Below are 27449 nucleotides of genomic sequence, written 5' to 3'. Positions count from 1 at the left end.
GTTCCTGAATTGCCCAAATTGGCCCAAATTGGCCCGAACGCTCCCGGATTGGCCCGAATTGGCCCAAACGTTCCCAAATTGGCCCGAATTTGCCTGAATTGGCCCGAATTTGCCCGGATTGGCCCGAATTTGCCCGAACGCTCCCGAATTGGCCCGAATTGGCCCGAATTTGCCCAGATTGGCCGGAACTGGCCCGAACGCTCCCGAATTGGCCCGAATTGGCCCGAATTGGCCCGCATTTTCCCGAATTGGCCCGAATTTGCCCGGGATTGGCCGGAACTGGCCCGCATTTTCCGAATTGGCCCGAATTTGCCCAAATTGGCCCGAATTGGCCCAAATTGGCCCGAATTGGCCCAAATTTGCCCGAACGTTCCCGAATTGGCCCGAATTGGCCCGAATTTGCCCGAATTGGCCCAAATTTGCCGCGAACGTTCCCGAATTGGCCCGAATTGGCCCGAACTGGCCCGGATTGGCCCGGATTGGCCCGAACTGGCCCGGATTGGCCGGAGCCGGCCCCGGAGGCGCACCTGGCCCTGGCGCAGGTGGTAGGAGAGCAGCCGCAGGTGGACGGGCCCCGGGCCGGTGTGGGCCCCGGGGGGGGCGATGGTGACGCTCCGGGAGGGGGTCCCGGGCCAGCGGCAGCTCCAGGGGCTCGGGGGGGCACGGCCAGGGCGCGGCACACGCCCCACCTGCACGGCCGCCAGCGAGGCCACCGACTGCGGGACGGGACAGCGGGGGGGTCAGGGGGCGGAAATGTCCTAAATCCTAAAAAAAAAAAAACAACCCCAAAAAAAAGCACCGAAGAAAGCCCAAAAAAAGCCCCAAAAAAATCCCCAAGGAAAAGCACCGGAAAAAGCCTGAATAAAAACACCCCCCAAAAAATCCCCTCCCCCCCTCCCAAAATAAAAAAGAAATCCAAAAAAAAAATCGCAAAAACAACCCCAAAAAAAGCCCCCCAAAAAAGCCCCCCCAAAAAAAGCCCCCCCCAAAAAAATCCCAAAAAAAAACCCCCCCCAAAAAAAGCACCAAAAAAAGCCCCAAAATCCCCAAAAAATTCCAGAAAAAGAAAAAAAAAAAAAAAGCCCCAAAAAAAGGCCCCCCAAAAAGCCCAAAAAATCGCACCCAAAAAATCCCCCCAAAAAAGCACAGAAAAGGGGAAAAAGCCTAAAAAAAAAGGCCCCCCCAAAAGCCTAAAAAGCCAAAAAAAAAACCACCAAAAAATCCCGAAGAAAGAAAAAAGAAAAGCCCAAAAAGAAGCCCAAAACATCCCCAAAACCCCCCCAAAAATAAAAAAAAGCCCCCCTCAAAATCCCCAAAAAATCCAAAAAAATCCCAACCCCCCCAAAAGCCAAAAAAAAAACCAAAAAAAAGCCCCCCAAAATCCCTAAAAAATCCCAAAAAATCCCCCAAAAAAACCCCAAAAAAATCCCCAAAAAAGCCCAAAAATTAAGCCCCAAAAAAAAAGCCCCAAAAAAAGCCCAAAAAACCCCAAAAAAATCCCCCAAAAAACAAAAAAGAAAAAAAGCCCCCCAAAAAAGCCCCAAAAAAAACCCCAAAAATCAAAAAAAAGCCCCAAGAAAAGCCCAAAAAAACCCCCAAAAAATCTCCCAAAAAATCCCCAAAAAATAAAAGAAAAAAGACCCCCCAAAAAAGCCAAAAAAAAACCCAAAAAATCCCCCCCCAAAAAAAAGCCGAAAAAAGCCCGAAAAGACCCCAAAACCCCATCAGAAAACCGCCCCCAAAAAAACCCTCCAAAAAAACCCCAAAACCACCCCAAACCCCCCCCCAAAAAAACCCCCAAAAACCAAAAAAAACCTCCCCCAAAAACTCCCAAAAAACCCAAAAAAATCCCCCTCCCCAAAAAAAAAAAACCCCAAAAAACCGCCCAAAAATACCCCAAAACCCCATCAGAACCACCCCAAAAAAAAAACCCTCCAAAAAAAACCCCAACCCCCCCCCAAAAAAACCCCAAAAAAACCAAAAATCACCCAAAAAAAACCCAAAAACCCCAAAGTTTCCAGGTGGGATTTTTGGGGTTTTTTGGGAACCCGACTCAGTTTTTTGGGGTTTTTTTGGGATCCCGACTCAGTTTTTGGGGTTTTTTTGGGGGTCCCGACCATGAGCAGCTCGGTCTCGGTGAGGTTCCAGAACCTCAGGGAGATTTTGGGGTAATTTCATGGGGGTTTGGGTGTCTCTTAGTGGGGTTTTTGGGGTATTTTGGGTTTTTTGGGGTTTCCAGGTGGGGGAATTTTGAGGTTTTGGGGTTTCCAGGTGGGATTTTTGGGATTTTTGGGTTCCCGACTTAATTTCGGGGGGGTTTTTTGGGATCCCGACTCAGTTTTTGGGATTTTTTTGGGGTCCTGACCATGAGCAGCTCGGTCTCGGTGAGGTTCCAGAACCTCAGGGAGATTTTGGGGTGATTTCATGGGGTTTGGGTGTCTCTTAGTGGGGTTTTTGGGGTATTTTGGGTTTTTTGGGGTTTCCAGGTGGGAATTTTGAGGTTTTGGGGTTTCCAGGTGGGATTTTTGGGATTTTGGGTTCCCGACTTAATTTCGGGGGGGGTTTTTTGGGATCCCGACTCAGTTTTTGGGGATTTTTTTGGGGTCCTGACCATGAGCAGCTCGGTCTCGGTGAGGTTCCAGAACCTCAGGGAGATTTTGGGGTGATTTCATGGGGTTTGGGTGTCTCTTAGTGGGGTTTTTGGGGTATTTTGGGTTTTTTGGGGTTTCCAGGTGGGAATTTGAGGTTTTGGGGTTTCCAGGTGGGATTTTTGGGATTTTTGGGTTCCCGACTTAATTTCGGGGGGGTTTTTGGGATCCCGACTCAGTTTTTGGGGGATTTTTTTTGGGGTCCCGACCATGAGCAGCTCGGTCTCGGTGAGGTTCCAGAACCTCAGGGAGATTTTGGGGTGATTTCATGGGGTTTGGGGTGTCTCTTAGTAGGGTTTTTGGGGTATTTTGGGTTTTTTGGGTTTCCAGGTGGGAATTTTGAGGTTTTGGGGTTTCCAGGTGGGATTTTTGGGTTCCCGACTTAATTTCGGGGGGGGTTTTTTGGGATCCCGACTCAGTTTTTGGGGATTTTTTTGGGGGTCCCGACCATGAGCAGCTCGGTCTCGGTGAGGTTCCAGAACCTCAGGGAGATTTTGGGGTGATTTCATGGGGTTTGGGTGTCTCTTAGTAGGGTTTTTGGGGTATTTTGGGTTTTTTGGGGTTTCCAGGTGGGAATTTTGAGGTTTTGGGGTTTCCAGGTGGGATTTTTGGGATTTTTGGGTTCCCCGACTTAATTTCGGGGGGGTTTTTTGGGATCCCGACTCAGTTTTTGGGGTTTTTTTGGGGTCCTGACCATGAGCAGCTCGGTCTCGGTGAGGTTCCAGAACCTCAGGGAGATTTTGGGGTGATTCATGGGGTTTGGGTGTCTCTTAGTGGGGTTTTTGGGGTATTTTGGGTTTTTTGGGGTTTCCAGGCGGGATTTTTGGGGTTTTTTGGGGTCCCGAGTCGGTTTTTGGGGGTTTTTTTGGGGGGTCCCGACCGCCAGCAGCTCGGTCTCGGTGAGGTTCCAGAAGCTCTTCCAGAAATGCACGTCCAGGTTCTGGGTCAGGCGCTCGAACTCGGCTCCGCGCAGCTCCGGGTCCAGCGCGAATTTGCCGCTCGTGAAAAGCGACCCCGCAGCGACCCCCTGGCACCCCAAAAACCCCTCAGGGACACCCCAAAATCCACCCAGAGATCCCAAAATCCACCCTAAAGCCACCCAGGGACCCCAAAAACCCCCAAAGAGGCCGCAAAATCCACCCCTGGCACACCAAAAACCCCTCAGGGACACCCCAAAATCCACCCCGGGAGCGCCAAATTCACAGGGACCCCAAAAATTCATCCAGAGATCCCAAAATCCACCCAAAATCCACCCAGGGACCCCAAAAACCCTTCAGGGGACGCCCCCAAAATCCACCCCGGGAGCCCCCAAATTCTCAGGGACCCCCAAAAACCCGTCCAGAGATCCCAAAATCCACCCAGGACCCCAAAAACCCTTCAGGGACACCCCAAAATCCACCCCGGGAGCCCCCAAATTCTCAGGGACCCCAAAAACCCGTCCAGAGATCCCAAAATCCACCCAGGGACCCCAAAAACCCTTCAGGGACACCCCCAAAATCCACCCCGGGAGCCCCCAAATTCTCAGGGACCCCAAAAACCCATCCAGAGATCCCAAAATCCACCCCGGGACCCCAAAAACCCCCAAAGAGGCCCCAAAATCCACCCCTGGCACCCCAAAAACCCTTCAGGGACGCCCCAAAATCCACCCAGGGACCCCAAAAACGCTTCAGGGACCCCCCAAATCCACCCAAGGAACCCCAAAGACCCCAAAATTCATTCAAGGACCCCCAAATCCACCCAGGGACCCCCAAATCCACCCAAGGACCCCCAAAATCCACCCAGGGACCCCCAAAGACCCCAAAATTTGTTCAGACTCCCAAAATCCACCCAGGGACTCCCCAAATCCACCCAGGGACCCCCCAAAATCCACCCAGGGACTCCCCAAATCCACCCAAGGACCCTCCAAATCCACCCAGGACCCCCCAAAATCCACCCAGAGACCCCCAAAGACCCCAAAATTCATTCAAGGAGCCCCAAAACGCCCCCAGGCCCCCCCGAAATTCACCGATGCCGGGGTCGCGGCTGCGGTAGTTCTCCCCGAAGGACACGAGGCCGATGGCGAGGGTCTGCAGGAACGGCCGGAGGGACGGCACGAACTGCGGACACCGAGGGTCAGCGGGGGGTCAGCGGGGGTCATCAGGGGTCATCAGGGGTCAGTGGTGGTCATTGGGGGTCATCAGGGGTCATTGGGGGTCATCAGGGGTCAGTGGTGGCCATTGGGGGTCAGTGGTGGTCATTGGTGGTCAGCAGGGGTCATTGGGGGTCATCAGGGGTCATCAGGGGTCAGTGGTGGTCATTGGGGGTCATCAGGGGTCATTGGGGGTCATCAGGGGTCAGTGGTGGCCATTGGGGGTCAGTGGTGGTCATTGGTGGTCAGCAGGGGTCATTGGGGGTCATCAGGGGTCATTGGGGGTCATCAGGGGTCAGTGGTGGTCATTGGGGGTCATTGGGGGTCCATCAGGGGTCAGTGGTGGTCATTGGGGGTCATCAGGGGTCAGTGGTGGTCACTGGGGGTCATTGGGGGTCATCAGGGGTCAGTGGTGGTCATTGGGGGTCATTGGGGGTCATCAGGGGTCATCAGGGGTCATTGGGGGTCAGTGGTGGTCATTGGGGACCATTGGGGGTCATCGGGGGTCATTGGGGGTCATCAGGGGTCAGTGGTGGCCATTGGGGGTCATTGGGGGTCATTGGGGGTCATCGGGGGGTCATCAGGGGTCATTGGGGGTCATTGGGGTCAGTGGTGGTCATCAGGGGTCATCGGGGGTCATTGGGGGTCATCAGGGGTCAGTGGGGGTCATTGGGGGTCATTGGGGGTCATCAGGGGTCATTGGGGGTCACTGGGGTCAGTGGTGGTCATTGGTTTGTCATCAGGGGTCAGTGGTGGTCATTGGGGGTCATTAGGGGTCATCAGGGGTCATCGGGGTCATCAGGGGGTCAGTGGTGGTCATTGGGGGTCATTGGGTCAGTGGTGGTCATTGGGGGTCATCAGGGGTCAGTGGGGGTCATTGGGGGTCATTGGGGTCAGTGGTGGTCATTGGGGGTCATCAGGGGTCAGTGGTGGTCATTGGGGGTCATTGGGGGTCATCAGGGGTCAGTGGGGGTCATTGGGGGTCATTGGGGGTCATTGGGGGTCATCAGGGGTCATTCAGGGGTCATTGGGGGTCAGTGGTGGTCATTGGGGGTCATTGGGGGTCATCAGGGGTCATCGGGGTCATCAGGGGTCAGTGGTGGTCATTGGGGGTCATCAGGGGTCAGTGGTGGTCATTGGGGGTCATCGGGGGGTCATCAGGGGTCAGTGGTGGTCATTGCGGGTCATTGGGGGTCATTGGGGGTCATCAGGGGTCATTGGGGGTCATCAGGGGTCATTGGGGGTCATCGGGGGTCATTGGGGGTCATTGGGGGTCAGTGGTGGTCATTGGGGGGTCATTGGGGGTCATTGGGGGTCATCAGGGGTCATTGGGGGTCATCAGGGGGTCATCGGGGGTCATCAGGGGTCATTGGGGGTCATCGGGGGTCATTGGGGGTCAGTGGTGGTCATTGGTGGTCAGCAGGGGTCACTGGGGGTCATCAGGGGGTCATTGGGGGGTCATTGGGGTCAGTGGTGGTCATTGGGGGTCATCAGGGGTCAGTGGTGGTCATTGGGGGTCATTAGGGGTCATCAGGGGTCATCAGGGGTCAGTGGTGGTCATTGGGGGTCATTGGGGGTCATCAGGGGTCAGTGGTGGTCATTGGGGGTCATCAGGGGTCAGTGGTGGCCATTGGGGGTCATCGGGGGTCATCAGGGGTCATTGGGGGTCATTGGGGTCAGTGGTGGTCATCAGGGGTCATCGGGGGTCATTGGGGGTCATCAGGGGTCAGTGGGGGTCATTGGGGTCATCGGGGGTCATCAGGGGTCAGTGGGGGTCAGTGGGGGTCATCAGGGGTCATTGGGGGTTCATCAGGGGTCATCGGGGGTCATCAGGGGTCATTGGGGGTCATTGGGGGTCATTGGGGGTCATCAGGGGTCATTGGGGGTCATCAGGGGTCATTGGGGGTCATTGGGGGTCATTGGGGGTCATTGGGGGTCATCAGGGGTCATTGGGGGTCATCGGGGGTCATTGGGGGTCATTGGGGGTCAGTGGTGGTCATTGGGGGTCATTGGGGTCATTGGGATCAGTGGTGGTCATTGGGGGTCATCAGGGGTCAGTGGTGGTCATTGGGGGTCATTGGTGGTCAGCAGGGGGTCATCGGGGGTCAAGACAAGTGGTCAAGGTGAACTCAAGCAATGGTCAAGGAAGTCAAGACCAAGCCAGTGGTCAACGAGGCCAATGGTCAAGCCAAGACCAAGCAAGCCGAGACCAAGCAAGCGATGGTCAAGACCAAGCCAATGGTCAACTCAAGACCAACCAATGGTCAACGAAGCCAAGCTCAACCAACCAATGGTCAAGGCCAGGCCAATGGTCAAGCCAAGACCAACCAATGGTCAACAAAGCCAAGCTCAACCAACCAATGGTCAAGGCCAGGCCAATGGTCAAGCCAAGACCAACCAATGGTCAACAAAGCCAAGCTCAACCAACCAATGGTCAAGGCCAGGCCAATGGTCAAGCCAAGACCAACCAATGGTCAACAAAGCCAAGCTCAACCAACCAATGGTCAAGGCCAGGCCAATGGTCAAGCCAAGACCAACCAAGGGTCAACAAAGCCAAGCTCAACCAACCAATGGTCAATGAGCTCAAGACCAAGCCAATGGTCAATGAAGCCAAGCTCAACCAACCAATGGTCAAGGCCAGGCCAATGGTCAACCTGAGACCAACCAAGCCAACTTTGACCAACCAATGGTCAACTCACCTCAACTCAACTCAACTCAACTCAAGGCCAACTCAACCAATGGTCAAGACCAGGCCAATGGTCAAGCCAAGACCAACCATTGGTCAACGAAGCCAAGCTCAACCAACCAATGGTCAAGACCAACTCAACGGTCAAGCCAAGACCAACCAATGGTCAAGGCCAGGCCAATGGTCAAGCCAAGACCAACCAATGGTCAACAGAGCCAAATCAACCAATTCCTCCATCCCAAAAAATCCCCAAAAAATCCCCCAAAAATCCCCCAAAATTCCCAAAACTTAAAAAAATTCCAAAAATTTCCCTAAAAATTCCCTAAAAATTCCCCCCAAAAATTCCCCCAAAAAATCCAAAAAAATCCCCAAAATTCCCCAAAAAATTCCTGAAAATTCCCTAAAAACTCCCAAAAAAATTCCCTAAAAAACCCCCCCAAATTCCCTAAAAATTCCCAAAAATTCCCAAATCCCCCAAAAAATTCCCAAAAATTCCTCAACCAAAACCCAAAAAAATTCCCCAAATCCCCCAAAAATTCCTAGAAATTCCTCAAAAAATTCTCCAAAAATTCCCAAAAAAATTCCCCAAAAAACCCCCGAAAATTCTGCAAAAATTCCCTAAAAATTTCAAGAAATCCCCAAAAATTCAAAAAAAAATCCCAAAAAAATTCACAAAAAATTCCCTAAAAATCCCAAAAAACTCCAAAAAATTCCCTAAAAATCCCCCCAAAATTCCCTAAAAACTCTCAACAATTACTCCAAAAATTCCCAAAAAAATCCCGAAAATCCCCAAAAATTCCCAAAAATTCCAAAAAAATTCCCAAAAATTGTCAAAAAAACTCCAAAAAATCCCAAAAAATTGTTAAAATTGCCCTAAAAATTACCAAAACACTTCCAAAAAATAAAAAAAAATCCCAAAAAATTCCCTAAAAATCCCCCAAAATATTCCCTACAAATTCCCAAAAAGTACTGCAAAAATTCCCCCAAAAAATCCGTAAAAATCCCCCAAAATTGCCAAAAAAACTCCAAAAAATTCCCAAAAATTCCAGAAATTGCTAAAAATACCCAAAAAATTCCCCCAAAATTCCAAAAAATAAAAAAAAATTCCAAACAATAAAAAAAAAAATCCCAAACAATAAAAAAAAAATCCCAAAAAATCCAAAAAAAATCCCCAAAAATTCCCTAAAAATCCCCCCAAAACTCCCAAAAATTGTTTAAAATTCCCAAAAAAATCCCCAAAAAATTCCAAAAAATCCCCGAAAATTCCCCAAAATCCCCAAAACTGCCCCCGAACGCCCCCGTCCCGTGGCGCTCACCTGGAAGCCGAGGCAGCGGCCGTAGAAGCAGCCGTTTTGCATCGTGCTGTACTCCCGCAGCACCACCTCGCTGATGCCTTCCTCCTCCTCCTCCTCCTCCTCCTCCTGCTGCTGAAAAAATTCCAAAAAAGTTCCCAAAAATTCCCCAAAAGTTAAAAAAAAAAAAAAAAAAAAAAATTCCCCAAAATTCCCAGAAAAAATTCCCCAAAAAATTCACCAAAAAAGTCCCAAAACACCCCACTCCAAAATTCCTCCTCCTCCTCCTCCTCCTCCTCCTGCTGCTGCTGAAAAAATTCCAAAAAAGTTCCCCAAAAATTCCCCAAAAGTTAAAAAAAAATAAAAAAAATTCCCCAAAATTCCCAGAAAAATTCCCCAAAAAATTCACAAAAAATCCCAAAAACCCCACTCCAAAATTTCCTCCTCCTCCTCCTCCTGCTGCTGCTGAAAAAATTCCAAAAAAGTTCCCCAAAAATTCCCCAAAAGTTAAAAAAAAATAAAAAAAAAAATTCCCCAAAATTCCCAGAAAAATTCCCCAAAAAATTCACAAAAAAGTCCCAAAAACCCCCACTCCAAAATTCCTCCTCCTCCTCCTCCTCCTCCTCCTGCTGCTGCTGAAAAAATTCCAAAAAAGTTCCCCAAAAATTCCCCAAAAGTTAAAAAAAAATAAAAAAAAAAATTCCCCAAAATTCCCAGAAAAATTCCCCAAAAAATTCACAAAAAAAGTCCCAAAAACCCCACTCCAAAATTCCTCCTCCTCCTCCTCCTGCTTGCTCGCTGAAAAAATTCCAAAAAAGTTCCCCAAAAATTCCCAAAAGTTAAAAAAAAATAAAAAAAAAAATTCCCCAAAATTCCCAGAAAAATTCCCCAAAAAATTCACAAAAAAGTCCCAAAAACCCCACTCCAAAATTCCTCCTCCTCCTCCTCCTCCTCCTCCTGCTGCTGCTGGAAAAAATTCAAAAAAGTTCCCCAAAAATTCCCCAAAAGTTAAAAAAAATAAAAAAAAAAATTCCCCAAAATTCCCAGAAAAATTCCCCAAAAAATTCACAAAAAAGTCCCCAAAAACCCCACTCCAAAATTCCTCCTCCTCCTCCTCCTCCTGCTGCTGAAAAAATTCCAAAAAAGTTCCCCAAAAATTCCCCAAAAGTTAAAAAAAATTAACAAAAAAATTCCCCAAAATTACCAGAAAAATTCCCCAAAAAATTCCCCAAAAATTCACAAAAAAATCCCAAAAACCCCACTCCAAAATTCCTCCTCCTCCTCCTCCTCCTGCTGCTGAAAAAGGTCCAAAAAAGTTCCCAAAATTCCAAAAGAATTCCCCAAAATTACCAGAAAAAATTCCAAAAAATCCCCCAAAAATTCCAAAAAAATCCCCCAAAAATCCCAAAATTACCAGAAAAATCCCAAAAGAAATTCCCCAAAAATTCCAAAAAAATCCCCCCAAAATTTCCAAAAAAATTCCCTAAAAAGTCCAAAAAAATCCCCAAAAGTTCCAAAAAAAATCCCAAAAATCCCCAAAAAGTCCCCAAAATTACCAGAAAAATTCCAAAAAAATTCCCCAAAAATTCCAAAAAAATCCCCCAAAAATTCCAAAAAAATCCCCAAAATTACCAGAAAAATTCCAAGAAAAATTCCCCAAAAAGTCCCCAAAAAATCCCCAAAATTACCAGAAAAATTCAAGAAAAAATTCCCCAAAAGTCCCCAAAAAATCCCCAAAATTACCAGAAAAATTCCAAGAAAAAATTCCCCAAAAAGTCCAAAAAAATACCAAAAAATTTCCAAAAAAATCCCAAAAAATCCCCAAAATTACCCAGAAAAATTCCAAAAAAAATTCACCAAAATTCCAAAAAGTCCCCCTAAAAAATCCCAAAAAATTCCCCAAAAAATCCCCAAAATTACCAGAAAAATTTAAAAAAAAATCCCCAAAATTTCAAAAAAAAATCCCCCCAAAATTCCCAAAAAAATTCCCTAAAAATTCCAAAAAAATCCCCCCAAAATTCAAAAAAAATCTCAAAAATCCCAAAAAAATCCCCAAAATTACCAGAAAAATTCCAAAAAAAATCCCCAAAAATTCCAAAAAAATCCCCAAAAAATCCCCAAAATTACCAGAAAAATTAAAAAAAAAATCCCCAAAATTTCAAAAAAAATCCCCCCAAAATTCCCCGAAAAATTCCCCAAAAATTCCAAAAAATCCCCCAAAATTCCCAAAAAATCCCAAAAATCCCCCCAAAAATCCCCAAAATTACCAGAAAAATTCCAAAAAAAAATCCCCCAAAAATCCAAAAAAATCCCCCAAAAATCTCCGAAATTACCAGAAAAATTCAAAAAAAATTCCCCAAAATTTCAAAAAAAATCCCCCCAAAATCCCAAAAAATCCAAAAAAATCCCCAAAATTACCAGAAAAATTCCAAAAAAAATTCCCCAAAATGTCCCCAAAAAATCCCCAAAATTACCAGAAAAATCAAAAAAATCCCCCAAAAATTCCCAAAAAATCCCCCAAAAATTCCAAAAAAATCCCCAAAAGTTCCCAAAAATTCCAAAAAAAATCCCCCAAAAATTCCAAAAAAATCCCCCCAAAATCCCAAAAAATCCAAAAAAATCCCCAAAATTACCAGAAAAATTCCAAGAAAAATTCCCCAAAATGTCCCCAAAAAATCCCCAAAAATTACCAGAAAAATTCAAAAAAATCCCCCAAAAATTCCCAAAAAATCCCCCAAAAATTCCAAAAAAATCCCCAAAAGTTCCCAAAAATTCAAAAAAAAATCCCCCAAAAATTCCAAAAAATCCCCCCAAAATCCCAAAAAAATCCACAAAAAATCCCCAAAATTACCAGAAAAATTCCAAAAAAAATTCCCCAAAAATCCGTCAAAAATCCCCCAAAAATCCCAAAAAATCCCCCAAAAATTCCAAATTACCAGAAAAATTCCATAAAAATCCCCAAAAATTCCCAAAAAATCCCCCCAAAATTCCAGAAAAATTCCCTAAAAATTCCAAAAAAATCCTCCAAAAGTTCCAAAAAAATCCTCAAAAAATCCCCAAAATTACCAGAAAAATTCCAAAAAAATTCCCCAAAAATTCCAAAAAAATCCCCAAAAATCCCCCCAAAATCCCCAAAATTACCAGAAAATTCCAAAAAAAATTCTCCAAAAATCCCTCAAAAATGCCCCAAAAATCCCCCCAAAACCCCCAAAATTACCAGAAAAATTCCCTAAAAATTCCAAAAATCCCCCAAAAATCCCCCAAAATTACCAGAAAAATTCCAAAAAAAATCCCCCCCAAAAATCCCTCAAAAATGCCCCAAACCCCCAAAATTACCAGAAAAATTCCCTAAAAATTCCAAAAATCCCCAAAAAATCCCCAAAATTACCAGAAAAATTCCAAAAAAAATCCCCCAAAAAATCCAAAAAAATCCCCAAAAAATCCCAAAAAAATCCCCGAAAAATCCCCCAAATGACCCGAAAAATCCCTAAAAAAAACCCCCCAAAACCCCCAAACCCCCCCCAAAAAAAACCCCCCAAAACCCCCCCAAACCCCCCCCCAAAAAAAACCCCCCAAAACCCCCCAAACCCCCCCAAAAACCCCCTCCTCCTCCTCCTCCTCCTCCTCGTCGCGCACCTTGACGCCGTCGGGGAACAGGCAGCCTCCCCGGGCCACCTGCGCCATCCTCGCGGCGAGGGCGAGCAGCGCCCGCAGCTGGGCCAGCGCCGCCGCCAGCGCCTCCAGCTCGGCCGCGTTGGCCGCGCCGCGGAAGAAGAGGCTCCCCCGGTGCGTGGCCACGAAGCGGCTCCGCTCCACGGCCCTCTGCAGGCACTCGTGGACCACCTGCAGCAAGCTGCGGTAGCCGTTGCCCGGCGTGGCTTCGTCCAGGTCGAAGTCGGGAGCCACGCGGCTCAGGTGGGCCACGGCGGGGCCCAGGTGGCGACCGTGGCGCAGGAGGGCGGCGCAGGCGTCGCAGAAACGCCGCGAGGTGCCCGAGGTGGAGCGGGACGGGGAGAAGAAGGAGAGGTTGTCACTGGCCAGGAGCTGCAGGGACTGCAGGGGGTCCATGGGGATTGGGACTGGGAGGGGGACTGGGAGGGGAGTGGGAGGGACTGGGAGGGGATTGAGGCAAGTTGGGAGGGACTGGGAGGGGATTGGGGGGGACTGGGAGGGACTGGGAGGGGATTGAGGGGGATTGGGAGGGGATTGGGAAGGACTGGGAGGGACTGGGAGGGACTGGAGGGGACTGGGAGAGGATTGAGGGGGACTGGGAGGGACTGGGAGGGGATTGGGAGGAGACTGGAGGGACTGGGATGGACTGGGAGAGGATTGGGAGGGGACTGGAGGGGACTGGGAGGGACTGGGAGGGGACTGGGAGAGGATTGGGAGGGACTGGGAGGGACTGGAGGGGACTGGGAGGGACTGGGAGGGACTGGGAGAGGATTGGGGGGGACTGGGAGGGACTGGGAGAGGGACTGGGAGGGACTGGGACGGATTGGGAGGGACTGGGAGGGGACTGGGAGGGACTGGGAGAGGATTGGGAGGGAACTGGGAGGGGATTGGGAGGGACTGGGAGGGACTGGGAGGGGAACTGGGAGGGGATTGGGAGGGACGGAGAGGGGATTGGGGGACACTGGGAGGGACTGGGAGGGGACTGGGAGGGGGATTGGGAGGGATTGGGAGTGATTGGGAGGGGACTGGGAGGGGACTGGGAGGGATTGGGAGTGATTGGGAGGGACTGGGAGGGGACTGGGAGGGGACTGGGAGGGATTGGGAGTGATTGGGAGGGGACTGGGAGGGGACTGGGAGGGATTGGGAGTGATTGGGAGGGACTGGGAGGGGACTGGGAGGGGATTGGGAGGGATTGGGAGTGATTGGGAGGGGACTGGGAGGGGACTGGGAGGGATTGGGAGTGATTGGGAGGGACTGGGAGGGGACTGGGAGGGATTGGGGGGTACTGAGAGGGACTGGGAGGGACTGGGAGGGACTGGAGGACGGATTGGGAGGGACTGGGAGGGGACTGGGAGGGACTGGGAGAGGATTGGGAGGGAACTGGGAGGGGATTGGGAGGGACTGGGAGGGGACTGGGAGGGAACTGGGGAGCGGACTGGGAGGGGATTTGGGGTGACTGGGGGGCACTGGGAGGGACTGGGAGGGATTGGGAGGGGATTGGGGGACACTGGGAGGGGATGGACAGGGACTGGGAGGAACTGGGAGAGGATTGGGAAAGATTGGGAGGGACTGGGAGAGACTGGGAGGGACTGGGAGGGCGCTGGACGTCGCTGGACGTTGCTGGCGGTCACTGGGAGGTCACTGGGAGGTCACTGGGAGGTCACTGGGATCCACTGGGAGAGGTCCTGAGTAGTCCCGGGGGGGTCCTGGGTGGTCACTGGGATGAACTGGGATGAACTGGGAGCCACTGGAACAGTGCTGGAATCCACTGGGAGCCACTGGGATGAACTGGGGAGGGTCCTGGGTGATCCTGGATGGTCCTGGTAGGTCACTGGGCTGAACTGGGAGCCACTGGGATGAACTGGGATGGTGCTGGATGCTCCTGGAAGGTCACTGGGAGCCACTGGGAGCCACTGGGATCCACTGGGAGCCACTGGGATGGTCCTGGAGGGTCACTGGGAGCCACTGGGAGCCACTGGGAGCCACTGGGATGAACTGGGATGGTGCTGGGTTGTCCTGGATGTCCACTGGGAGCCACTGGGATGAACTGGGAGCCACTGGGACGGTCCTGGAGGGCCACTGGGAGCCACTGGGAGCCACTGGAGCCACTGGGACGGTCCTGGAAGATCACTGGGAGCCACTGGGAGCCACTGGGAGCCACTGGGATCGTCCTGGAAGATCACTGGGAGCCACTGGGAGCCACTGGGACGGTCCTGGAGGGGCCACTGGGAGCCACTGGGAGCCACTGGGATGGTCCTGGGTGGTCCTGGAGGGTCCCTGGAGTCACTGGGATGAACTGGGAGCCACTGGGATGGTCCTGGGTGGTCCTGGAGGGTCACTGGGAGCCACTGGGATGAAACTGGGACAGTCCTGGATGTCCACCGGGAGCCACTGGGATGAACTGGGAGCCACCGGAACAGCGCTGGGAATCCACTGGGAGGTCACTGGGAGCCACTGGGATGAACTGGGATCCACTGGAACAGCGCTGGAATCCACTGGGATGAACTGGGAGCCACTGGAGGTCACTGGAGCCACTGGGATGAACTGGGATCCACTGGAACAGCGCTGGAATCCACTGGGATGAACTGGGAGCCACCGGAACAGCGCTGGAATCCACCGGGAGGTCACTGGGAGCCACTGGATGAACTGGGAGCCACTGGGATGAACTGGGATCCACTGGAACAGCGCTGGAATCCCACCGGGAGGTCACTGGGAGCCACTGGGAGGTCACTGGGAGCCACTGGGATGAACTGGGAGCCACTGGGATGAACTGGGATCCACTGGAACAGCGCTGGAATCCACCGGGAGGTCACTGGAGCCACTGGGATGAACTGGGGCTGAAACTGGGACGATCCTGGATGTCCACCGGGAGGTCACTGGGCTGAACTGGGCTGAACTGGGATCCACTGGGATGAACTGGGATGGTCCGGGGGGGTCCTGGGATGGTCCTGGGGGGAGTCCCGGAGGTCACTGGGCTGAACTGGGCTGAACTGGTTTGAACTGGGAGGCTCCCGCTCCGTCCCGAACCCTGCAGGGGGAGGGGGAGGGGCGGGGGGCGGGGCGGGGGGAGGGGCGGGAACTGGGGGGGGGGTTGGGGGGATTTGGGAATTGCTCAAAATCCCAAAAATCCCCCCAAATCTCCCCAAAATCCCCCAAATCCCCAAAATCCCCCCAAAATCCCCCAAAATCCCCCCCAAAATCGCCCAAAAATCCCAAAAATCCCCAAAAATCCCCCCAAAATCCCCCAAAATCCCCCCCAAAATCGCCCAAAAATCCCCAAAATCCCCAAAAACTCCCCCGAAATCCCACCCAAAATCCCCCCCAAAATCCCCCAAAATCCCCAAAATCCACCCCAAAATCCCCCCCAAAATCCCCCAATCCCCCCAAAATCCCCCCAAATCCCCCTAAATTCCCCAAAATTCCCAAATCCCCCCAAATTCTCCCCGAAACCTCCCCTCGAACCAAAAATTTCCCAAATCCCCAAAAATCCCCCCAAATCCCCCAAAATCCCCCCAAATCCCCCAAAATCCCCCAAAAATCGCCCAAAACTCCCCGAAATCCCCAAAAACTCCCCGAAATCCCACCCAAAATCCCCCCAAAATCCACCCCAAAACCCCCCAAATCCCCCTAAATTCCCCAAAATTCCCAAAATCCCCCCAAATCCCCCTAAAATTCCCAAATCCCCCCAAATTCTCCTCGAACCGCCCCCAAAATTCCCCCAAAGCTCCAAAAATCCCCTTAAAATCCAAAAAATCCCCCCAAATCTCCCCCAATTCCCCCCCAAAAATCCCCCCAAAATCCCCCAACCCCCCCCCAAATTCCCCCAAAATCGCCCCCAAATCCCCCCAAATTCCCCCAAAATTGCCCCAAAATCGCCCCCAAATCCCCCCAAATTCCCCCAAATCGCCCCAAATCCCCCCAAATTCCCCCCAAATTCCCCCAAAATCGCCCCCAAATCCCCCCCAAATCCCCCCCAAATTCCCCCAAATCCCCCCAAATTCCCCCCAAATTCCCCCCAAATTCCCCCAAAATCGCCCCCAAATTCCCCCAAATTCCCCCAAATTCCCCCCAAATCCCCCCAAATTCCCCCAAATTCCCCCCAAATTCCCCCCAAATTCCCCCCAAATCCCCGCAAATTCCCCCCAAATTCCCCCCAAATTCCCCCCAAAATCGCCCCCAAATCCCCCCAAATCCCCCCAAATTCCCCCCCAAAATCCCCCAAAATCCCCCCAAATTCCCCCCAAATTCCCCCCAAATTCCCCTCCCCCCCCCCATCCCAACCCCGGGCTGGGAATGGGGGAGGGGCCGCGGGGGATCCGGGAGGGAAAAATTGGGAAATGGAGCAAAAATTTGGGGAATTTTGGGTCAGAGGGGACGGGGGGGGGGGGGGGGAGGGGGGGGAGGGGCCAAAGGGAACCGGGACAGGGGACGGGGGGGGGGGAGGGGAATTGGGGGGGGGTTGGGGGGGATTTTGGGGGAATTTTGGGGGGATTTGGGGATTTTTTTGGGGATTTTGGGGGGATTTGGGAGATTTGAGGGGGGTTTTTGAGGAATTCTGGTGAAATTCGGGGGGAATTTTGGGGAGAATTTGGGGGGGATTTTGGGAAATTTGGGGGGATTTGGGGAGAATTTGGGGGGATTTGGGGATTTTTTGGGGAATTTTGGGGGGATTTTAGGGGGATTTGGGGATTTTGGGGGGATTTTGAGGGGATTCTGGTGAAATTCGGGGGGAATTTTGGGGAGATTTTGGGGGGAATTTGGGGGGGATTTTGGGAAATTTGGGGGGATTTGGGGGGGATTTGGGGGATTTTAGGGGGATTTGGGGGGATTTCGGGATTTTTTGGGGGATTTTGGGGGAATTCTGGCAGAATTTAGGGGATTTTGAGAGGATTTGGGGGGAATTTTAGGGAGATTTTGGGGAGAATTTGGGGGGGATTTTGGGAAATTTGGGGGGGATTTTGGGGGGATTTGGGGAGAATTTGGGGGGATTTGGGGATTTTTTTTGGGATTTTAGGGGGATTTGGGGGATTTTTTGGGGATTTTTGGAGGAATTCTGGTGGAATTTGGGGGGATTTAGGGGGCATTTGGGGGATTTCGGGATTTTTGGGGGATTTTGGGGGGAATTCTGGCAGAATTTAGGGGATTTTGAGAGGATTTGGGGGGATTTGGGGATTTTAGGGGGATTTTGGGGATTTTTTGGGGATTTTTTGGAGGAATTCTGGTGAAATTTGGGGGGAATTTTGGGGAGAATTTGGGGGGGATTTTGGGATTTTTTGGGGATGTGGGGGGGATTTGGGGAGAATTTGGGGGGATTTTTTGGGGATTTTTGGAGGAATTCTGGTGGAATTTGGGGGGATTTAGGGGGCATTTGGGGGATTTTAGGGGGATTTGGTGGGATTTCGGGATTTTGGGGGGATTTTGGGGGGAATTCTGGCAGAATTTAGGGGATTTTGAGAGGATTTGGGGGGATTTGGGGATTTTGGGGATTTTTTGGGGATTTGGGGGGAATCTGGGGGGGATTTTGGGGGGGTTTTTAGGGAATTTGGGGGATGTGGGGGGGAATTTTGGGGACTTCAGGGGATTTTGCGGGGATTTTGGGGGATTTCAGGATTTTTTGGGGATTTTTGGGGGGGATTGGGGGAATTTGGGGGGATTTTGGGAATTTAGGGCGATTTTTGGGAGTTTTGGGGGGAATTTTGGGGGCGGTTCGAGGAGAATTTGGGGGGATTGGGAATTTTAGGGGGATTTGGGGGGAATTGGGGATTTTTGGGGGGATTTTGGGGAATTTGGGGAGATTTTAGGGACTTTAGGGGGGATTTTGGGATTTTTTGGGGGAATTCTGGCAGAATTTGAGGGGATTTGGGGAATTTTTGGGAATTTTGGGGACTTTAGGGGGATTTTGGGAAGAATTCTGGGGGATTTTGGGGGGATTTTGGGAGGAATTTTGGGGGATTTTGGGGGATTTGGAGGATTTTAGGGAATTTGGGAGTTTTGGGGGAATTCTGGGGGACTTGAGGGGGATTTGGGGGGGATTTTTTGGGGGATTCTTGGGGCATTTTGGGGGGTTTAGGGGGTTGGGGGGGATTTGGGGAATTTTGGGCGATTTTGGGGAGTTTTGGGGGAATTTTGGGGGCGGTTCGAGGAGAATTTGGGGGGATTTGGGAATTTTAGGGGGAATTCGGGCAGAATTTGAGGGGATTTGGGAGGAAATTTGGGGGGATTTGGGAAGATTTAGGGAATTTGGGGGATTTTGGGGAATTTGGGGGGAGTTGAGGGAATTTTAGGGAGATTTTGGGGGGATTTCGGGCGGATTTGGAGGATTTTGGGAATTTTAGGGGGATTCTGGGGAATTTTAGGGGGATTTCGGGGCATTTTGGGGGGATTCGGGGGGGTTGCTGCAGTTTTGGGCCATTTCAGGGCCATTTGAGGAGCAGTTTTTGGCTTTTGGGGACAATTCGTGGAATTTTGGGGCATTTTGGGGCATTTTGAGCCAATTCCGAGGCAATTTTGGGAAGTTTTGGGAAGTTTCGGGACGTTTTGGGGCCTTTCGTGCCCTTTTGGGGCAGTTTCGGGGCAGTTCGGGCTCCTTTGACGTCGCCTTTGGGCACTTTTGGGGCAATTTCAGGAACTTTGGGGACATTTCGCGATTTTTGGCCATTTCGGGGCATTTCCAGGCAATTTTTGGGGCAGTTTGGGGCCATTTTCGGTCAATTTTTCCCCTTTCTGGATTCTTCCCCCCCCTTCCCTCCCCTCCCCCACCCGGGGGTCCCCCCCTCCCCCCTCCCCCCCCCACCCAAATTTTGGAGCCCCCCTCCCCCCCCTCCCCCCGGGGCGCTCCCACCTGTGGCTCCCCCGCCCCGCCACTTCCGCGCACGTGACTCGGCACTGCCCAATCAGCGCCCGCCGTTTGCGAGCGGGTGACTCCGCTCGGCCAATCAGAGCGCGGATTTTGCTCCATCACATGACCGAAAACGTCCAATCAGAGCAGGGGCGCGTCGCTATGGCAACGCACCCACCCCATCACGTGACCTCCGCGGCCTAACCAGCCTCAAAATCGACAAAAATCACCCAAAACCGACCCAAAACTGTCCCCAAACTGTCCCAAACTGTCCCCAAAACGTCCCCAAGTCCCCCCCAGTGTCCCCAAGAAACCCAAACGCTCTCGGTTCGCTCTCAGCTTTATTTGAACGTCCCCGAGGTGTCCCCGGGGTGTCCCCAGGGTGTCCCCGGCGTGTCCCCGAGGTGTCCCCGGGGTGTCACTTGTAGAACTCGTGCTCCTGCTCGTCCTTCTTGATGACGGTCTTGTAGGCCTTCTCGAAGTCCTTGGCCAGCACGATGTACCTGTTCTCCCTGACCGCCAGCATGCCGCCCTGGCGGCGGCACCACCGGCTGTCACCTGGCTCACCTGGGACACCTGGGTGGCACCTGGGTGGCACCTGGGTCACCTACACTGAGCTACAGCCACACCTGGGTGGCACCTGAATCACCTGGGTGGCACCAGGGACACTTCCAAGCAATGGGGACAGGTCACCTGTGCCAACCCCGGGGTCACCTGTGCCAACCCCCGGGGTCACCTGTGGCCCCGTATCACCAGAGGTATCACACCTGTGCCCAGGTGTGCCCAGGTGTGCCCAGGTGTGCCCAGGTGTCCTCAGCCCCCCCAGGTACCCCCAGTTACCCCCCAGGTACCTCCCAGGTGCCCCAGTTACCCCCAGGTGTCCCCAGTTACCCCCAGTTACCCCCAGGTGTCCCCAGTTACCCCCAGGTGTCCCCAGTTACCCCCAGTTACCCCCAGGTGTCCCCAGTTACCCCCAGGTGCCCCCAGTTACCCCCAGTTACCCCCAGGTGCCCCCAGTTACCCCCAGTTACCCCCAGGTACCCCCAGTTACCCCAGGTACCTCCCAGTTACCCCCAGTTACCCCCAGGTACCTCCCAGTTACCCCCCAGTTACCCCCAGGTGTCCCCAGTTACCCCCAGGTACCTCCCAGTTACCCCCAGTTACCCCCCAGGTGTCCCCAGTTACCCCCAGGTGCCCCCAGTTACCCCCAGTTACCCCCCAGGTGCCCCCAGTTACCCCCAGGTGTCCCCAGTTACCCCCAGTTACCCCCAGGTACCCCCAGTTACCCCCAGGTACCTCCCAGTTACCCCCAGTTACCCCCAGGTGTCCCCAGTTACCCCCAGGTACCTCCCAGTTACCCCCAGTTACCCCCAGGTACCCCCAGGTGCCCCCAGGTGCCCCCAGTTACCCCCAGTTACCCCCAGGTGTCCCCAGTTACCCCCAGGTGCCCCCAGTTACCCCCAGGTGCCTCCCAAGTGCCCCCAGTTACCCCCCAGGTGTCCCCAGTTACCCCCAGTTACCCCCAGTTACCCCCAGGTGCCTCCCAGGTGCCTCCCAGTTACCCCCCAGGTGCCTCCCAGTTACCCCCCAGTTACCCCCAGGTGCCCCCAGTTACCCCCAGGTACCTCCCAGGTGCCCCAGTTACCCCCAGTTACCCCCAGGTGCCTCCCAGTTACCCCCAGTTACCCCCAGGTGTCCCCCAGGTGCCCCCCAGTTACCCCCAGTTACCCCCAGTTACCCCCAGGTACCTCCCAGATGTCCCCAGGTGCCTCCCAAGTGCCCCCAGTTACCCCCAGATGTCCCCAGTTACCCCCAGTTACCCCCAGGTGCCCCCAGGTGCCTCCCAGTTACCCCCAGTTACCCCCCAGTTACCCCCAGGTGTCCCCAGTTACCCCCAGTTACCCCCAGGTACCTCCAGATGTCCCCAGTTACCCCCAGGTGCCCCCAGTTACCCCCCAGTTACCCCCAGGTGCCCCCAGGTGCCTCCCAGTTACCCCCAGTTACCCCCAGTTACCCCCAGGTGTCCCCAGTTACCCCCAGTTACCCCCAGGTGCCCTCCCAGTTACCCCCAGGTGCCTCCCAGTTACCCCCAGGTGCCCCCAGTTACCCCCAGGTACCCCCCAGGTGCCCCAGTTACCCCCAGGTGCCCCCAGGTGCCTCCCAGTTACCCCCAGTTACCCCCAGGTGTCCCCCAGGTGCCCCCCAGTTACCCCCCAGTTACCCCCAGTTACCCCCCAGGTACCTCCCAGATGTCCCCAGGTGCCTCCCAAGTGCCCCCAGTTACCCCCAGATGTCCCCAGTTACCCCCAGTTACCCCCAGGTGCCCCCAGGTGCCTCCCAGTTACCCCCAGGCGTCCCCAGTTACCCCCAATTACCCCCAGTTACCCCCAGTTAACCCCAGTTACCCCCAGGTGCCCCCAGTTACCCCCAGGTGCCCCCAGGTGCCCCCAGTTACCCCCAGTTACCCCCAGGTGCCCCCAGGTGCCCCCAGTTACCCCCAGTTACCCCCAGGTGCCCCCCAGTTACCCCCAGGTGCCCCCAGTTACCCCCCAGTTACCCCCAGGTGCCTCCCAGGTGCCCCAGTTACCCCCAGTTACCCCCAGGTGCCTCCCAGTTACCCCCAGTTACCCCCAGGTGCCTCCCAGGTGCCCCAGTTACCCCCAGTTAACCCCAGTTACCCCCCAGTTACCCCCAGTTACCCCCAGGTGCCCCCCAGTTACCCCCAGTTACCCCCAGTTACCCCCAGGTACCTCCCAGATGTCCCCAGGTGCCTCCCAAGTGCCCCCAGTTACCCCCAGATGTCCCCAGTTACCCCCAGTTACCCCCAGATGTCCCCAGTTACCCCCCAGTTACCCCCAGGTGCCCCCAGGTGCCTCCCAGTTACCCCCAGGCGTCCCCAGTTACCCCCAGTTACCCCCAGTTACCCCCAGTTAACCCCAGTTACCCCCAGGTGCCCCCAGTTACCCCCAGGTGCCCCCAGGTGCCCCCAGTTACCCCCAGTTACCCCCAGGTGCCCCCAGGTGCCCCCAGTTACCCCCAGTTACCCCCAGGTGCCCCCAGTTACCCCCAGGTGCCCCCAGTTACCCCCCAGTTACCCCCAGGTGCCTCCCAGGTGCCCCAGTTACCCCCAGTTACCCCCAGGTGCCTCCCAGTTACCCCCAGTTACCCCCAGGTGCCTCCCAGGTGCCCCAGTTACCCCCAGTTAACCCCAGTTACCCCCCAGTTACCCCCAGTTACCCCCAGGTGCCCCCAGTTACCCCCAGTTACCCCCCAATTACCCCCAGTTAACCCCAGTTACCCCCCAGTTACCCCCAGGTGCCCCCAGTTACCCCCAGTTAACCCCAGTTACCCCCAGTTACCCCCCAGATGCCCCCAGTTACCCCCAGTTACCCCCAGTTACCCCCAGGTGCCTCCCAGTTACCCCCCAGTTACCCCCAGTTACCCCCAGTTACCCCCAGTTACCCCCAGTTAACCCCAGTTACCCCCAGTTACCCCCCAGATGCCCCCAGTTACCCCCAGGTGCCCCCAGTTACCCCCAGTTACCCCCAGTTACCCCCAGGTGCCCCCAGTTACCCCCAGTTACCCCCAGTTACCCCCAGTTACCCCCAGGTGCCCCCGCTCACCTCCTGGCAGATGGAGTTGATGTCGGCCCCTGAGATCTTGTCCGGCCGTGCCACGTCTGGGCCACGGGTCAAGGCAACGCCTCAGGTGTGCCCAGGTGTGCCCAGGTACCCCCAGGTACCCCCCAGGTGTGCCCCCAGGTGTGCCCAGGTGCCCCCAGGTGTGCCCAGGTGTGCCCAGGTACCCCCAGGTGCCCCTAGGTGTGCCCAGGTACCCCCAGGTGTGCCCAGGTACCCCCAGGTGTGCCCCCAGGTGTGCCCAGGTGTGCCCAGGTACCCCCAGGTGTGCCCCCAGGTGTGCCCCAGGTACCCCCAGGTGTGCCCAGGTGTGCCCCAGATGTGCCCAGGTGTGCCCAGATGTGCCCAGGTACCCCCAGGTGTGCCCCCAGGTACCCCCAGGTGTGCCCAGGTGTGCCCCCAGGTGTGCCCAGGTGCCCCCAGGTGTGCCCAGGTGTGCCCCCAAATTACCCCAGCCCCCCCAGGTGTGCCCCCAAATTACCCCCAGCCGCCTCAGGTGTGTTCCCAGCCCCCCCAGGTGCCCCCCAGGTGCCCCCCAGGTGCCCCCCAGGTGCCCCCCAGGTGCCCGGATACAATCCTCCAGGTCGACCTCCTCGGACAGGTTCATCTTGCCGGTGATGGTGGAGAAGATGAGGCGCTTCTGGCGCCGGTCGGGCAGCGGGAACTCGATCTTGCGGTCCAGGCGGCCCGGCCGCAGCAGCGCCGGGTCCAGCGTGTCCGCCGCGGTTGGTGGCCATGATCACCTGGGCACACGGGGAGGGCTCAGGGGCACACCTGGGCACACCTGGGCACGCCCCGAGCCCTCCAAGATCCACCCAGGACCACCCAGATCCGTGGAAACCCCAAAGTTCCCGGCCCAGCTGTGCCCAGGTTGGTGGCCACGATCACCTGGGCACACCTGGGCACACCTGGGCACACCTGGGAACCCCCAGAATGCCCAGGAACCCCGAAATTCCTGAGTCAGGTGTGCCCAGGTTGGTGGCCACGATCACCTGGGCACACGGGGAGGGCTCAGGGGCACACCTGGGCACACCTGGGCACACCTGGGCACGCCCCGAGCCCTCCAAGATCCACCCAGGACCACCCAGATCCCCGGAAACCCCAAAATTCCCGGCCCAGCTGTACCTAGGTGTGCCCAGGTTGGTGGCCACGATCACCTGGGCACACCTGGGCACACCTGGGCACACCTGGAAACCCCCAGGATGCCCAGGAACCCCAAAATCCCTGAGCCAGGTGTGCCCCAGGTTGGTGGCCACGATCACCTGGGCACACCTGGGCACACCTGGGCACACCTGGGAACCCCCAGAATGCCCAGGAACCCCGAAATTCCTGAGGTCAGGTGTGCCCAGGTTGGTGGCCACGATCACCTGGGCACACGGGGAGGGGTCAGGGGCACACCTGGGCACACCTGGGCACACCTGGGCACGCCCCGAGCCCTCCAAGATCCACCCAGGACCACCCAGATCCGTGGAAACCCCAAAATTCCCGGCCCAGCTGTGCCCAGGTGTGCCCAGGTTGGTGGCCACGATCACCTGGGCACATGGGGAGGGGTCAGGGGCACACCTGGGAACCCCCAGGATGCCCAGGAACCCCCAAAATTCCTGAGCCAGGTGTGCCCAGGTGGGCTCAGGTTGGTGGCCACGATCACCTGGTGCCACCTGGGCCACACCTGGGCACACCTGGGCCACACCCGGGCACACCTGGGCACACCTGGGCACACCTGGGCCACAGCCGGGCACACCTGGGCCACACCCAGGCACACCTGGGCACACCTGGGCACACCTGGGCACACCTGGTGCCACCTGGGCCACACCCGGGCACACCTGGGCACACCTGGGCACACCTGGGCCACAGCCGGGCACACCTGGGCACACCTGGGCACACCTGGGCACACGTGGGCGCACCTTGACGTTGACGTTCTGGTCGAAGCCGTCCATCTGGTTCAGCAGCTCCAGGAGGATCCGCTGGACCTCGCGGTCGGCTTGGGGTGAAAAACGGCGATTTCGGGGGCTTCCGGGAGGCGCCGACGGCGGCCAAGGCCGAGCCCCGGCAGCACCCAAACGCCCAGAGCCCTCCCAGGTGGCCCCAAACCCCTCCCAGGTGTCCCCAAACCCCTCCCAGGTGGCCCCAAACCCACCCAGGTGGCCCCAAACCCCTCCCAGGTGGCCCCAAACCCACCCAGGTGTCCCCAGTCTCACCCAGGTGGCCCCGAACCCCTCCCAGGTGGCCCCGAACCCCTCCCAGGTGGCCCCAAACCCCTCCCAGGTGGCCCCAAACCCCTCCCAGGTAGTCCCGAACCCCTCCCAGGTGTCCCCAAACCCACCCAGGTGGCCCCAAACCCCACCCAGGGGTCCCCAAACCCCTCCCAGGTGGCCCCAAACCCACCCAGGTGTCCCCAAACCCACCCAGGTGGCCCCAAACCCCACCCAGGGGTCCCCAAACCCCTCCCAGGTGGCCCCAAACCCCTCCCAGGTGGCCCCAAACCCCTCCCAGGGGTCCCCCAAACCCACCCAGGTGGCCCCAAACCCCTCCCAGGTGGCCCCAAACCCCTCCCAGGTGTCCCCAAACCCCTCCCAGGTGGCCCCAAACCCCTCCTAGGTGGCCCCAAACCCCTCCCAGGTGGCCCCAAACCCACCCAGGTGGCCCCAAACCCCTCCCAGGTGGCCCCAAACCCACCCAGGTGGCCCCAAACCCCACCCAGGTGTCCCCAAACCCCTCCCAGGTGTCCCCAAACCCCACCCAGGTGTCCCCAAACCCCACCCAGGTGTCCCCAAACCCCTCCCAGGTGGCCCCCGAACCCCTCCCAGGTGGCCTCAAACCCCTCCCAGGGGTCCCCAAACCCCTCCCAGGTGGCCCCAAACCCCTCCCAGGTGGCCCCAAACCCCTCCCAGGGGTCCCCAAACCCCTCCCAGGTGGCCCCAAACCCCACCCAGGTGTCCCCCAATCCCTCCCAGGTGGCCCCAAACCCCTCCCCAGGGGTCCCCAAACCCCTCCCAGGTGGCCCCAAACCCCTCCCAGATGGCCCCAAACCCCACCCAGGGTGGCCCCAAACCCACCCAGGTGTCCCCAGTCCCTCCCAGGTGGCCCCAAACCCCTCCCAGGTGGCCCCAAACCCCACCCAGGTGGCCCCAAACCCACCCAGGTGTCCCCAGTCCCTCCCAGGTGGCCCCAAACCCCTCCCAGGTGGCCCCAAACCCCACCCAGGTGTCCCCAAACCCCACCCCAGGTGTCCCTGATCTTCACCCTGAGGTTCTCCAGAAGAATCCTCACCCCCCAAATCCCACCCAAAACCCCCAAATTTGACCCCAAACCTCCCAAATTTGACCCCAACTGGGATCCCTCCCCAATTTGAGGATCCCTGAACCCCTCCCAAATCCCAGGACCACCCAAAGGGTGCCCAGACCCCACCTTGGTCTTCACCCGGAGGTTCTCCAGAAGGTTCCTCACCCCCAAATCCCACCCAAAACCACCCAAAACCCACCCAAAAACCACCCAAAACCCCCAAATTGACCCCAAACCCCCCAAACTTGACCCCAACTGGGCCCCCTCCCCGATGTGGGGGTCCCGGCCCCTCACCCCCGGTCTGGGCGTCGAAGCGCTTGGTGGCGATGGCGTCGATCTCGTCGATGAAGATGATGGCGGGCGCGTTCTCCTTGGCCAGGCGGAAGACGTCCGCGCACCATCCGCGGGCCCTCGCCCAGGTACTTCTGCACGAACTCGGAGCCCACCACGCGGATGAAGGCGGCTGCGGAAAAACCCCGGGAAATTCGGCATCGGGACCACCCGGCGACCCCACCAGGAACCCGCGGAGATGGCGAAGAACTCCAAAAATCCCATCGGGAACCCCCAAAATCCCACCGGGAACCCGCGGAGATGGCGAAGAACTCCAAAAATCCCATCGGGAACCCCCAAAATCCCATCGGGAACCCCCAAAATCCCACCGGGAAACCCCAAAATCCCACCGGGAACCCGCGGAGATGGCGAAGAACCCCAAAAAATCCCATCGGGAACCCATGGAGATGGCAGAGAACCACAAAAATCCATTGGGAACACCCAAAATCCCACCAGGAACCCCCAAAAATCCCATCGGGAACACCCAAATCCCACCGGGAACCCCCAAAATCCCACCAGGAACCCCCCAAAAATCCCATCGGGAACACCCAAAATCCACCGGGAACCCCCAAAATCCCACCGGGAACCCCAAAATCCCACCGGGAACCCCCAAAAATCCCACCAGGAACCCCCAAAATTCCACCGGGAACCCCAAAATCCCACCGGGAACCTGTGGAGATGGCAAAGAACCCCAAAAATCCCATCGGGAACCCCAAAAATCCCACCAGGAACCCCCAAAAATCCCACCAGGAACCCCAAAATCCCACCGGGAACCTGTGGAGATGGCAAAGAACCCCAAAAATCCCATCGGGAACCCCCAAAAATCCCCACCAGGAACCCCAAAATCCCACCAGGAACCCCAAAATCCCACCGGGAACCTGTGGAGATGGCAAAGAACCCCAAAAATCCCATCGGGAACCCCAAAAATCCCACCA

At 55.3% G+C, this 27449-nt stretch overlaps 2 protein-coding genes across 2 annotated transcripts in view; both read right to left on the bottom strand.

The window, feature by feature from the left end:
* Nucleotides 1-13: 13 nt before the first annotated feature.
* On the bottom strand, nt 14-12843 carry LIPE (lipase E, hormone sensitive type; the record flags this gene model as incomplete). Its single annotated transcript, XM_048293236.1, has 6 exons — nt 12391-12843; nt 9715-9720; nt 8779-8886; nt 4654-4744; nt 3529-3674; nt 14-716 (listed from the first exon to the last, which is right to left on the bottom strand). Coding segments are annotated over exons 1-6 (1486 nt in total), but the record flags the coding sequence as incomplete, so codon positions are not given.
* A 6745-nt stretch (nt 12844-19588) lies between these two features.
* PSMC4 (proteasome 26S subunit, ATPase 4) overlaps nt 19589-27449 on the bottom strand; it is a 29858-nt gene continuing 21997 nt past the window's right edge. The window contains 7 exon segments of the mRNA XM_048293237.1: nt 19589-19796; nt 22888-22943; nt 23476-23623; nt 23625-23645; nt 24807-24883; nt 26479-26575; nt 26577-26647. Coding sequence (XP_048149194.1) covers nt 19683-19796; nt 22888-22943; nt 23476-23623; nt 23625-23645; nt 24807-24883; nt 26479-26575; nt 26577-26647 — 584 coding nt within the window. The 3' untranslated portion in view covers nt 19589-19682.

The sequence above is a fragment of the Corvus hawaiiensis genome (genome assembly GCF_020740725.1).
Source record: "Corvus hawaiiensis isolate bCorHaw1 chromosome 37 unlocalized genomic scaffold, bCorHaw1.pri.cur SUPER_37c, whole genome shotgun sequence".
NCBI classification, from domain to species: Eukaryota; Metazoa; Chordata; class Aves; order Passeriformes; family Corvidae; genus Corvus; species Corvus hawaiiensis.
Note: the sequence above shows the minus strand (reverse complement) of the source record. Positions and strands in the feature narration are given on the sequence as shown.